Source organism: Lepisosteus oculatus, chromosome 9 (assembly GCF_040954835.1).
Source record: "Lepisosteus oculatus isolate fLepOcu1 chromosome 9, fLepOcu1.hap2, whole genome shotgun sequence".
Classification (NCBI taxonomy): domain Eukaryota; kingdom Metazoa; phylum Chordata; class Actinopteri; order Semionotiformes; family Lepisosteidae; genus Lepisosteus; species Lepisosteus oculatus.
In genome coordinates this window covers 12,296,936-12,310,517 of record NC_090704.1, presented here as the reverse complement: position 1 = coordinate 12,310,517, position 13,582 = coordinate 12,296,936, and the positions used below count along the sequence as shown (strand labels likewise).

Genomic DNA, 13,582 nt, shown 5'->3' with positions numbered 1-13,582 from the left:
GTTGTCATTCATCTGTTCAAAATCAAAACGAGTGAATGGGTATGGAAAAGGAAAGTAATTGTGATTGAAGCGAACCAGGAGGACTTAACATTTGAATGCTAAATGTAAAACTGATTGACACAAACGTAGTATTTAAAATATATATACATATTTAAATTGAAAAGCATAATGAGTAGGATGTTCACAAGTCTATTTAATTTCTTGCCATTGAAGCCTTTTAAATGGAATCTTGCTTAAAATTGGATTTTTTTTTGTGGAACAGGCATTTATTTCTGAAAACATTTATGAACACTGGAAAGGTTATTTTTAAATCAGCCTTTTAACTTTAAAAGTGTGGAGTTAATAGAAGGACGTGGCCCTGCCATGTTTTCAAGGATGATAGGCTGTCTGCATGAAAGGCATAGAGCATCTCATCCTAGGTTCAAATATATTAAGGCCCATCAATTATACTTAACATTGTAAACCCAGTGCTTCATGCTGGTCAAAGGTTTTGTGTGGTACTCTTCAGTTTTTTATGCCAAATAATGAAGACTTTTTGAACATATTTTTGGGGCTGTTGAATGCTTGAAAAGCTTTGTGTGTGTTTGTGACAGTCAGAGCCCTGACTCATACCTAATTGACATGCAGAAAAGCTGCATTTCCCTTCAGAAGCTTCCTTGGATGAGCAGCCTCAGCCTTTTCTCGGTCTTCAGTGTAATTTATAATTGGTGAGGGTTTCAAGCAAGTATGTTCTGAAGTTGGCACATAGGGTGCATTAAAAATGAGGGGAAACATTCCTAAAGCTACATTTGTAATTAGTGTTCCTTTCCTTTTCCTTTTATTATTTGTTGTTCTCAGATTGCTCACGTGATCATTGTAATTGATTCTTAATATATTCATGGTCTGTTTTAGCCTTGGAAAATTGTAGCACCTGTGATTAATGTGTGATGAGGACGATTTATTCTCTGTATATGGATTATTCCTCTTTTTTGTTATAATGCTTTCAACGTATTACGTTTAATACTATGAAGAATGTTAGTTGCATTTTTTTGCTTGTGAAAACTAAACAAAAAAGGATTTCTTTGATGTTCTGTGATAGTATGAAAATGATTGAAGATTTCTCAGAGCTGTGTTATAGAACCAAACACCTGCTATCGTAACACGTTTACCAAGATTGATAGAGTTTCCCGCATGCTTTATCTTCCACTTGGGAGATTTAAGAAGAATTCCACCAATATGAAAATACTCCATTCTCTATAAGTAGTGTTTTAACTTTAGTGTTTAATACCTGATAAGGAGCAGGAATCTCATGATAAGATCAAATTTTCTCTATATACTATTATTCTGTTCCTCATCTGTTTTTTGTAAGTATGTCGCATGGTAACATAAGTCTTTGACCATTTTCCGGAACATGGTAGTGTCCCATTTCTTCACTCAGATCTGGCTGAAAACGTAGCTAGGAATCACTGCCAATGAAACGCCTTAATACCAACTTTAATGACACCATATACATAAGACCCTTGAGTGGGGTGGTGGGGCCCCTTTCTCAAATACAGCGCCCTAATCATTCCAGGCATTTTAAAGAATTCCCCCCACCCCCGTCGCATGAAACAGTATTTATAAGCTACCCATCGGTGTTTCAGGTATCCTTTTTTCAGCACTTAAAAGCACTGTCTGAATCCTTGATTGCAGTAAGGTTTTCAAATAGCCATCTCTTCTCTATTAAACTGAAGTCAGAAATAAATTGAGATAGTCATTATATTAATAAATCAAGGTTAACCTGCAATTACCTTTTTGTGATATTCAGTGTGATGAGCCCTTGAAAATCAAATTCATTTGTATTTGGTAATTCCTCATTTTTCATTTTTTTTGCCTTGAATATGCCAGGTTCACCACAAAAAATACCTGTAAGAAATCTAAGAACTTTACCTTTTCAAAAAGCTAAAATTCCTTCATTCATAACATTAATGATAACTAACAGCCATGCATTTGGTGCACACAGATTTGTATAATACTGTGGCTTTCCTTTTAAGCAGATTTAATTTTATATCACTAACAAATGTCAAAACTAATAAATCCTGTCACTTAATGTCTCGGGTGCAGTATTGTTTTTGCGAATGTCACTTAGAACAGAAATACCCCTCACTGTGCTTTGATTGTATTCAGAAGCCCTGCTTGATGTTGCTGCCTGAGGTACACAAGGCTAGAAAACCTGAAAGGCGATATAGTCCTTTGAATCTGACTTGTCTTGCAGTGACAGGTTTGAGATTTTTCTTTTTCTCCCTGTGTTTCAGTTCTTGTCCTCAAACAAGATAATTGACTTTTTTTTAACATTTTCAGTATTTATATATTTGTCCCTGATTTTAAATGGTCTTCTGGGCAGGGCCATAATTGTTTTACGGAGTGTTTCAGACACTACAGTATACTAGACACTTACAAGCACATTGTTTAGAGAATCACATTCAACAAATTACCTGTTTTATTGCCGTAAGACTTATTCAGATTTTTTTTCAGTGCTGTATTAAGAAGTCAAGGTTAGTATAATTTGGAGATGTGAAAGTGGTACACAGCATGTTTCAGTTAAAATAGTGGTAAGTTTTACCTTTAACTGATGCAGTTATGGTAATCTCAACTGAATCAATGATTTGTATTTAAGCAGCAATTTGTTTCTGTTTTTCTTCATATTTTATATAGGTGCTGGAGTGTTGACCCGTATTTTCATATGTGCACACTTTACATATAAAAACATTACCGACAGATTTGTGCTGTTTATTTTAAATACTTTCAATTAGAAATTCTCAATCAAAATTGATTTAAGTCTGAAATAAGTATAGTAAAGACGTATCATGTGTGTGTGATGCTGATGAACTGTTGGAACTGCAAACCTCTCAGTACTTCATATTAATGTAAACTGCCATATAATTAATCAACACATTCTGGTAGAATTAAAGTGATTTGTCTTACATTTCTTTGTTGCAAGACCATTACTGTCACCGATGGAAGGATTAGTATTAATTGCTACTTGGGGTAACTACTGTTACAAAAAAGTGGTCATCATTCTTATCTTCCATACATGTTCAGATACATTTTAGAAAAATGAATTCTAATTTAAGAGAGGGAAGATGGGAATATTAAAAGTGACAAAAATGAATGAAACGCCCTTCATCTTAAGTTTGAACATTCGACTGTATAGATCCTTACTTCAGCTTTCAGTCATAAGCTTGAGAACATTGTTAAGCTGATGAAAAGTAGCTAATGAAGCCTGGCAGCTTTTCTGAAACGATATTGAAGCTTCACATCTTTCCGATGCGACTAGGGCAAAAACTTTGAGAATATGTTCCCACTGATGACTTGGAGCTTTTGTTTGTAGCGTAGTCGGCATCACTTAAGGGTTTTGTATACCAACTTAATTTAAAACTGTATTAAGCAGTGATATGCATAGTAAAGTTTTTGTTACATTTATAAATAAGAGCTTCTGTAAGGTTGACCTAGATCAGTATTTTATTAAACCATTTGCATTATTCCTAGTCTTCTTAAAGATATGTTTGATTTTAAGATATGTGTTTTTTTAAGTTTGCTAAGCCCAAAACAGTAATCCCAATTTCAAGAAACCTTATTTAGACAATAACATCATTGGAACACTATATTCCTGCATGTTGAGCTCATTAGTAGAAAGTATTTTTTTTCCTTAATTGAATCCTGTGATTTTTTTTATACCTGTTAAATTGCGTCTGATGGATTAACATTTGTCAGGTATAGAATCACTGATTCTCCAGTTTAAATCCTTGATTCACATCAATATACTTGTTAACCAGCTCCTTCTGATGTTTGTCATCCGATTTAAAAGTTTGTGGAAATGAGCAAGATGTCACACGTTGTATGTCTGCTTCTATCCAGTACTTCTTAATTATCCTACCAGACCAGTTCGTCACAATTAAATCCCTTTGTCAGTTACTAAATGTGGGTGTGAAGTGGCTTTTGAAAACGAAATGCTGACGGGGCGATAAGCATTTCAACAATTATTGTGCTTCTGAGTAATTAAAAACTAATGTTAAGTGATATGCCATACTGTGGTGTGGCACAAACATTTGCCAAAGAAAAAATTGTTTTCAGAAGTTGGTGTACAGGCATTATAGGGACTGAGGAATAATAGTTTTTGTTCACCCTGTTATGTTGGAAAGAAGAAAATCCCTTTAGCGCAAAAAGTCTCTCTACATTATACAACAATGAATTGTTTTTTTTAATAAACATTGTCAACCAGCTCACAAATTTAACAGAAGGGGGAACAAGCCCTTGGAGAAGGGTCCCCAATCCTTGTACCAAAGTGCCAGAATGTATGTTTTCTAGGTCTATTTAAAACATCGGAACCAGAAAAGCTACAAGAACCTGTCAAACTGCTCCAGTTAAGCCAATAATGAGCTTATTCTGGTCGATAGAATCCCAGTTTGTAGAACTCTCCCCCTAGTACCAGGACTGCAAATTCACTGTCAATCTGGGATTGTAGGACATTGTATACCATTACCTCCAGATGTTAAATCAGCTACAAGTTAAACATGAGCCTAGAGATTGGTTACATTCTTCATAGTACATTCCTTACCATGATTACCACTTGCAGTCGTTAATGATTAAGGATACAACTCAAAGGAAAATGGTTTATTCAAAGCACAATTTTATTATTTGTTTATTACCTGAAGTACAAGCTGAATCCCTTAAATGTATAAATTGTTCATTATAATTTTTTCAAAGAAGTCTAAGTCAGTCCCAGGAAAAGATTGAAGTTTATATTTTCTTTAGTTTTATCATTTTATGTACTGTGAAGTTGCAGTTATCAATTTTCTCTGCCCTGTCTCTTGAAACATAGTTTTTGGTAGTACTAAAATGTACAAAATTTCAAAGGTTTGTGACGTCTGAGGAAAAGAAAAAACAAGGATTTCAACGAGAAAATGAAGTCTTACTTCAGAGGCGAAAGGATCAGATTCAACCAGGTGGAACAACACTGAGTGTCACTGTGCCGTACAGGGTGATAGACCAGCCCCTCAAACTGGCTCCCCAGGACTGGTATGTATCAATGGTAAAGATTCAAATGAGCTGTTGGGAGTTTTTTTTATAAAGAGCATCTACAGTGAAGTTGATGGCTGCCTTAGACATTTTTGCTATTTAGTCTCCATTTCCCTGTTTGAAAAGATTTTGTTTTTTGGACTGCAGAAGCATTGCAGTCCTTGTCTTTGGGTCTGTTGGACAGTGATCTAACACTTATCCATATAAATAGCACAGCTACAAAACATAGTCCTTCACAATCACAAATTGGAAAAGCGTAGATTTTTATTTCAGATTTGTTAGATGCTAGGAATGTTAAAATTACATTGTTTTCTTACATCTGTAATGTTATTTTGAAAATATCATGCAGGACAAAGTAGTCTTTACTAATTCCAGAAGAAGTAAAATCCACATGAAGTTTTAGGACTACCTTCATACAGAGGAAATACAAACCTAACATTTTGGTGTGCTATCCTTTCTTACATTCTTGCTTAATTTGTTTAGCTGTATGATTCTGGTTTCTCATTCCCATAGGTTATTGGGTTGGATTCACATTCTATTTTTTTAAATTCATATATAAAGGGAAGCAACCATGTTTTAAGTTTTCCATTCTATAGACTGAAAGGTTTTAAGAATGGCGGCTCATGCAATATAGGTTTTGAAATCTGATTCATAAGTTTACCTCTAAAACATTAGAGATTGCATTTGGTCCCATAATTATACATGACTTATCTTTTAGTAGAAAAAGTAACTAGTAACTAATTAGGGGGCATGTCCGTTTTCCAGTTTTTGTAATTAAAAAATCCCTTCTAGGCAATTCAACTTTCCCTGTTCTCTTTCTCTTTTCATTGGTGTGACAAATTCGTATTGTAGCCAATATTTGCTAATACAATATGTTAAATAAAATTGGTTTTCATGAATTCCAGTACTTTCAATTGAAATACAGGCTTCCAGCCTCTTTGTTCTTCTATACTGGCATCTCCTTTCTTTAGTGTGCCAGTCGGTAAAGATGTCTAAAACCACCCCATGCAAAATCAGTTGCACCTTAGTAAGACTCGATTTTTTTTTTTGTGTGCTACATTTAAACCCCTATATTATTTGACATAGTGAATTAAATGGAACATGATTTCCTGAAACAATATTTGATATAAAACCTGCTTCCAAAAATCCCAATCATCCATTTAAATATTCAGCACAGTGCGTTTGACCCCTTAAACAGTATCTTTCTGAAGTTAGTTCATAGTCCCTAGGGAGTGTCCAAAGGTGGTTAAATTCTGTAAACGGGTGTCTTCTTTATCCATATTCAAAATATTTTGTGTTATCACGTGGTGCTAGATGATGATTCTGACCTAGGTGATTTTATTTATAAGGGGAGGCTTAGAGGGATGTGTCACTGAGTTTGAGGCAAAATGGAGGCAGTTATACCATTTGTGTCTTATTTGAAAATTAAAAATTATTAAAAACATAAGCTTTATGAATACTTTTTATAATGTGCTGTGTTATTGTATTATCAAATTCAGTGTCCTTTACAGCACATTGGTTAGCATTGCTGCCTTGCCACACTAGTGCCCTGGCTTCATTCCTGGGGTAGTATCAATGAGTTTGTATGTTCTCCCTGTGTTTGCTGGGTTTCCTCCAGGTGCTTCATTTTCCTTCATCAGTCTAAAGACATATTGGTAGTTTAATTGGCTTCTGAGAAAATTGTTGCATGTTGTTCATCATGCAATGGACTGAAATCCCATCCTGGGTATATGGCTGCCTTGTGTCTGTTTCTTGCCAAAATGTGCAATTCCCCTGTAGCCTGACCTTGTATTGGATAAAGCTGTTATAAAAAAAAAAGTACAATTGTTCAAAAAGTACACCGTATAGAAAATGGCATATACAATTATACTGATGCCTTTTATATTACTTCAAAGTGTCTTTTGTTTGATATCAACTTCTTTGCGCCTTTTGCATTTTAAGGTTTTACTGTTAATTGAGTGCATTTATTAATGCATTAATTGTGGAATTATTATTTGTGTTTAAAGCTTCGTTTTTGCTCTGTTTATTTTTACATTATGCAGCATATGTATGTTTAACAAGTTTACCTCTGAAGTGTACAGCATGGATTTAAGTGTGTTTACAGATTGAGAATAATTGAAGTATGTGAAAAATCTGTGCAACAGATCATCTAAGATTTTTTTTTTCTTTTTCTAAAGGGATCGTGTTGTGGCAGTGTTTGTCCAAGGTCCTGCTTGGCAGTTTAAAGGTTGGCCATGGTTGTTACCTGACGGCTCACCAGTTGATATTTTTGCAAAAAGTAAGTTAAAAAAAAATTAAGGTAATGCAAAGCTGAAAAATGAATTTCATGTGTTAGATTTCAAGAAACAAAATGCAACACCATTTTTCTCCTCATCAGTTTAACAACACAATTGAGATGTCAAGATACAGGATTCAAATCCTGACTAGCAGACAGGTTGTTCAGACTCCAGATTGATGTCTACAGAACACCTTTTGGAGGCTGTTTGAAGGCTATTTTCTTTTCATTATCTCTGAGTTCAGCACTGTTATCCTAACCACGTGTACATTGAAGGTCTTATAAAAAAGGGTTATATAATGCCATTTAGTTTGGAGTTAGATTAAAATAAATCCCAGAAATGAACAAAATTAATCTGAAATCCTGGATTACTTTGTATATGGTCAAAATAAAATAATAAACCTTTCGAGACTGCTGAAAGTGTCATATTCCTTGAAATTCTTCAAATTAAATATTTGCTTATTTTGAACTTTGTCTTGCTGTCAGTTCCCTTGAGCTTATATTTCGCTGTTAATGCTGAGGAAGTTCATAGAGCTTACTTTGTCAATGCCATTGAGCATTTTGAATGCTGAAATTAGCACCCCAATTAATAACATATTTAAAGTATGCACTTAATGTGTTCTGTTGTTCTGTTTTCCTTTTTGTATTGCATCCCCACTATTCCCCCCTGTTTACAAAATGTTAACAATAGTATAACAAATATTTTTCATAGTTTTTCCATTAGTCTTCAAGGTCATGATTTCCCATGTTCTAGTTGCAGTTTGTTCTGGCTACTTGCAAGTGCACTGTACTCTACATTAAATGTTTAATAAAATCTCATCTTAAACTTGACTTCTAAAAACATGCATGCATTAAATGTATATTAAACTTGAAATTAACTGTTAAATTTGCTTAGTCTTTCTACCTAAATCATTAAGAATTTCCTTTACAGTTTTTGCGTCTCATCCTATTTTGGTATAATCTGAGTTTGAATACTAAACTCTAGATCACTGATATCAGAAAAGGCAGTGGTTCAAATGAAGATCACTATGGTACTCTACTAGCAATGTTACTCCTATGATTCTTAATGAGGGTATCTAAATAAAGAGATTATTTTGAAGATAAACTGCTTTACCTTTTATTTACAACTGTCAGTGCAGAGTTAAATTTAGATTTGGTACCAGGCAACCTTTTTTCTTTTGATTTAAAAAACAGACAAATTGATAGTTCTATATAATTATTAATTAGACAATTTATGATACTTGAAATTCAGTTTAAGTAGTTATTTCTCTAGTTGTCCATCCTCATTGCATTTAAAAGGTGCATCTGCTGTTATATTGCCATTGAGCGAAATGTGAAATCAAAAGCAATACAGTGGTATCAAAAGTATTTACCCCTTGGACTTTTTCACATTTTATAGTGTTATTAGTAAATTTGGGAGAACATTTACAATTTTGTTTTCACTTTGACATGTTGTTTTGTGTCAATCAGTCGCATAAAATTCCAATTAAATGTGTGGTTCCATTTTATAACACAATAAAATGTAAAAAAAAAGTCCTAGGGGGATATTTAATCCACAATATGTTAAATGAACTACCAATAAGAACAAATCTTAAGAGATACTACAGAGTCGTAGTGCTCTTGAAATATTGTACACACCCCTATATTAAACCTCTATGTGTATACATGTTTTTTGGTAACCCAAGTCACTTTCAAAAATAAAATGCAAGTAAAATACTCGTAAAATTTCATTTTTTCTATTTATGGAATCACATTGATAATTACCCTTATTATGTCTACAGAATTTTTTTTTAAATATTGGAACTCAAGTTACTCCTTATTTATGTAATTCCAAAATAGAATTCTGCTTGTTGTTTTATTCTTCTGTAAACAATAGAACAAGCTTTTTGGGGGGGGCTTGTTTTAAGTTGCTTCTGAAATCTTTGAATGCAATCTATTTAAAAAAGTATTTTTTGTCTTTCTCCAAAAATAAAACCTTTTTTGTTGTTTTACAGTCAGAGCCTTTCATCTTAAATATGACGAAGCAAAGACTGATCCCAACGTGCAGAAATGGGATGTGACAGTACTGGAGCTGAGTCATCACAAAAGGCATTTGGACAGACCAGTGTTTTTGCGCTTCTGGGAAACTCTGGACAGGTGAGCAAAGTTTTAATTTGTTAAAGGTAGATGCCTTTTTGTTGTGAAATAAATTTTATTACATATACAGTTTGTATATAAGCATTTGTTATTTTAGAGGAATAAAATCTAAAAAACATATATTCTTGTAAACTTCTGCATCTAATTGGGGGTTTGTTTATTTACCCCATCTTCTTAAGATAAACTAATCCTGTGGGCCTTACTGTAAAAAATGTACAGTTTTTGATTGCAATGAGAGGGGTTTCCCTTCCTATATTAATTCAGAAAAACTAAAAAAACAAAACATCACGTTATAACATTTTACTGGAATGCGGAGAATATTGTAAACAACACATTTCGTAGTGAACATTCTCCGTACCTTAAAAACTCCAGTGAAAGTTATGATTGTGAAAGGACTTTTCGACAACAGCAAATGCCAAATTGATCTAAAAGCAAATTATTTTTTTCTTAATTAGATTTATTTGTAATTATCACTGCTTTTCAGAAGTGTTTGCTAACAAAATTGGCTTTCCTTACTGCAATACTGTAATTAGTTTCATTTTACAAACTTATCTGGATAACTTGAAGCCTTAATCTTTGTCTATCAAATTTGAATGTTAATGCAAACTTGAATGATGGAAGCTATAGCAGATATTCACAACCTTTGATGATTTGCTCATTGGCTGTTTGTCTCAAGTGTATGGAATATATTGGGAGTGAAATTTAATGGAAAATAATTTACTTAAGCAGTATATACATTTAAGTCTGTACTCTTTATAGATATTAAAATGATGCTGTCTGAAACTGATCTAAATACCTCTCAGCTAAACAGCCAGGAACTATGGCAAGCCAAATTACTTAGAGATATCAGTCATTTCCGGATTAGTTCGATATCTCCATCTCCATTATAGATACCTGGAAACATTGGATTTCTTGTAATTTCTTTCAGAAATCTGTAAATTAATTTGATGCAAAGTTATTGCATTTTAAGATATTGTGAAATCTGGTATGACAAAATGGGTTGAAATCTAAAATCATTTGTTAGGTTTCTGAAAACATTTCAGATATCTAACTTTAACACTAGAACTAATCTAAACTCGAGCATCTCTAGCTTTGAAGTTCCTATTTTCAGGTGTTCTTGTAGGTTTTCTTCAAGTGCTGTGGTTTCTTCCCACCTCTCGGAGACACCTTGGCTAGGTTGATTATTTCAAATAATCCCTTTCTCTGTAGCTCTGAAATGAATTGGTATCCTGTCTAGGAGGTGTCCAACCTTTACCAGGATAAGCAGCTTTCTGATGATGGATAGAAAAGCACTGCTTTTAATCTAACAGTAGCTAGTAAATATAGAAATAATATATTTGAATGAAAATGTTGACACTTAAACAGTCCATCTCTGAATGTTCAATTCAATTATTCATCATTTGTGTAATTTTCTAATTTCTTATTTTATTGGAGTTTAAGTTGCTTATATTGATTTCCTAGTATTTCTTAGTATGGTATTAATCTGTTATTTATAAGAACAGGCCTCCCTTGCGAACCACACCCCTGGAACTTGCTCTCGCACAGTTTCTGTGTAATGTACCAGTTATCCCAACCTAGGTCATACTCGGTTCTACCTGTGAAAGTGTTTAAAAAGCATGCATATTCTCCAACTCTTGTTGTCTTGCCTAGCTCAAGTGTTTTGCTCGCATACCACACATCGCTCTACCCAACTAGGTGTTCTAAGGCCTATTTTTCACATTCACATTGACATGTGATTTCAGTGCTCTCAAGTATGTTTTTTTTTTGTGTGGTAACATAACACCATTTTATTGCTTCCAGTGGTTTAACTATCATTCTCATGATTGCATTTGCAATTTTAAGGGAGAATTCTGAAGGCTCTGTTGCCTGTTGATGATTACTCATGGGCTGTGGAAATCTAATCTATTTACTCAACTATTTTCCATATCCTCTCATCTATAAGTATATCCAAGACTTTATTTTGGGGTATTTTCAGAAATGTAGCCCCTGTTGGTTCTATAGTGCTTTAGTTTGAATGCTATTGCCCCACCTCGCATTATGATTACACACAGCAATAAGGCACCTTTCTATTGTGTCTCAGTACCTCTTGTAGTACATTGTTTACTTGACCTGGGTATTTGTATGATTAACGATCACGATAGAAATCACTGAATTTCAAGTATAGTTGTGCATGTAAATTGTAATATCCTTTACTGATAATTGATTCCTGTAATCCTGAATTAAGTTCTGTTTTGCCTAAGTAAGTTCTTAATTTAAAGATATTTTACTGTATTTTGGTTTTCTCTGCTCAAAAATAACAATAGAGCTACAGTATAAGTCTTACCTTTGATGTTATGCGGCAAGGAGCCTTCATTGTTTAGAGATTGTTTTGCATTGGTTTGCATCGGAACACTGACTTTCTTTTATTTATAAAACAAACAGGTACATGGTGAAGCACAAATCCCACTTGCGATTCTGAGCTGGAACTGCCACTCATTTCCTGGAGGCTGAATTAAGAAGTATGAGCATCTCCCATGCCTTGGGAAAAGAACTGTTTAACCAGCGTGTCCATGAACTGTCAGAGCGTCATCAGTCCAGAGCAGCCCCCATCCTTTCCAACTTGTCTGTTGGACGTTTTTCTGCATTGGCAAAATTATTGTTGTCCGCCTTAGCTAGAAGTAAAAGTTTGTGCTGCAGCTATTTTTGTTTCGGACAGGGGGTGCCCAGGTTTCTTTTCACACCATATGCTTTCATCTATAAGCATACCCAAAACTATATTTTTCAATATTACAGTCTTTGTTAATGCCAGAAAAAATCCCTTCACATTGTCCTTCCACAGATGGCTATTTGATATTTTGTTAACTTTCAAAATGTAAAAAAAAAACAACAGATAAATAGTCTGCTGAGTATAAGGGACAGTAAGCCTCGTTTTGTATTTTGTTTTCTTTTTTTGTTTTTCTTTTTTATTACAGTTTTAAAGCAGTAATGTCCAACATTATAGCCATAAAGCCTCACAATTTGAGACTGTTAAGGAGGTCACATTTAGTACAAACAGAAAATGAAAAGGTGTAGAGCAGACTTTATACTGTAGACTGGTCTATACTGAAAAGTTATATATATGTGAATCTTCTTAAAGAAAACATATGCATGACAAATACTTTGAACCTCAAATTAAATTTCATGATGGAAAAATTAAATTGTTAATTTCATAATTATTGTTTTAATAAAGGTTTAAACTGAATATTTGTCACTGAGTTTTTTTGAATAATTCATTTATTTTAGAGATTAAGTGCAAATTACAATTTTCGATTACTGTATTTTTTTTGTTAATGAAGAATGGCATAATTAAATATCTTATTGACATTAATCTGAGTCATTTTATTCACAATAATCAAAGTACTTCTAATATGAAGATGGCGTATTTCCAAAAATGTTTGCCTATGTGAAATACTTTCAGTTTGTGATTTTGGGTCATGCAGTTGTTTGAAACTACTGCCTCATGTTCAGCATGTCCACAATATTTAAACCTACACTATTGATAACCTGTGTTGGGGGGAAAAAAAGTGGATAACCTTTCAGTCCTCCTTGTTATTAATTTAAAGCTATTCAAAAAAGTGTGTTACATGTGTAAATGTGTGTGTATGTGAGGTTAATCGAATGCAGAGGCTGGATTCTAAGTTTTTCTTAGCTCACACTGCAGGACACATTAAGAAATGTCACAAAAATAGCAAATTAATTTAGCACTGGCAACAGCTTCATTTCTACAGTTGCAGCTTCATTACATCTTCAGATTTTAATCATAAGAGCATAGAAAGTCAAGTTACACATTTTGGTTATATTTAGACAAAATCAAGTATTTGTGATTCATTTCAGATCATTTTTATTTTCTGTAGTTGCGATAGCATCATGTCGTATTGCTCTGAAGTGGCAATAATACTGTTTATAATCTTATACATTTGGCTGTAAATTTAAAATTTAAAGTCTTGGCACCACTAAGTGTTTAGTTTAGTCCTGCTGCTAAAGAAGTGTAAAAATTATTTTAGGTTAAATCTGAGACTATTCTTTTGGCAAAATCCAATTAATTTATTGACTACTAGTTGGACTCTAGTCCTCTGGCTTGTTCTTTACAGTTAAATCTATCAAGGCCATTGAACA

General features: G+C 33.6%; 1 protein-coding gene across 2 annotated transcripts in view; it reads left to right on the top strand.

Moving 5' to 3' along the window:
• The window catches only part of cdc73 (cell division cycle 73, Paf1/RNA polymerase II complex component, homolog (S. cerevisiae)), a 73,792-nt gene extending 61,124 nt beyond the window's left edge, over window positions 1–12,668 (top strand). For both annotated transcript variants that reach the window (XM_015355571.2, XM_006634867.3), the window contains exons 14-17: window positions 4,876–5,037; window positions 7,215–7,315; window positions 9,307–9,448; window positions 11,870–12,668. In XM_015355571.2, the coding sequence (XP_015211057.1) occupies window positions 4,876–5,037; window positions 7,215–7,315; window positions 9,307–9,448; window positions 11,870–11,906 (442 nt within the window). In that variant the 3' untranslated portion in view covers window positions 11,907–12,668. The remainder of the gene's footprint in view (window positions 1–4,875; window positions 5,038–7,214; window positions 7,316–9,306; window positions 9,449–11,869) is intronic.
• The last annotated feature ends 914 nt before the right edge of the window (window positions 12,669–13,582 follow it).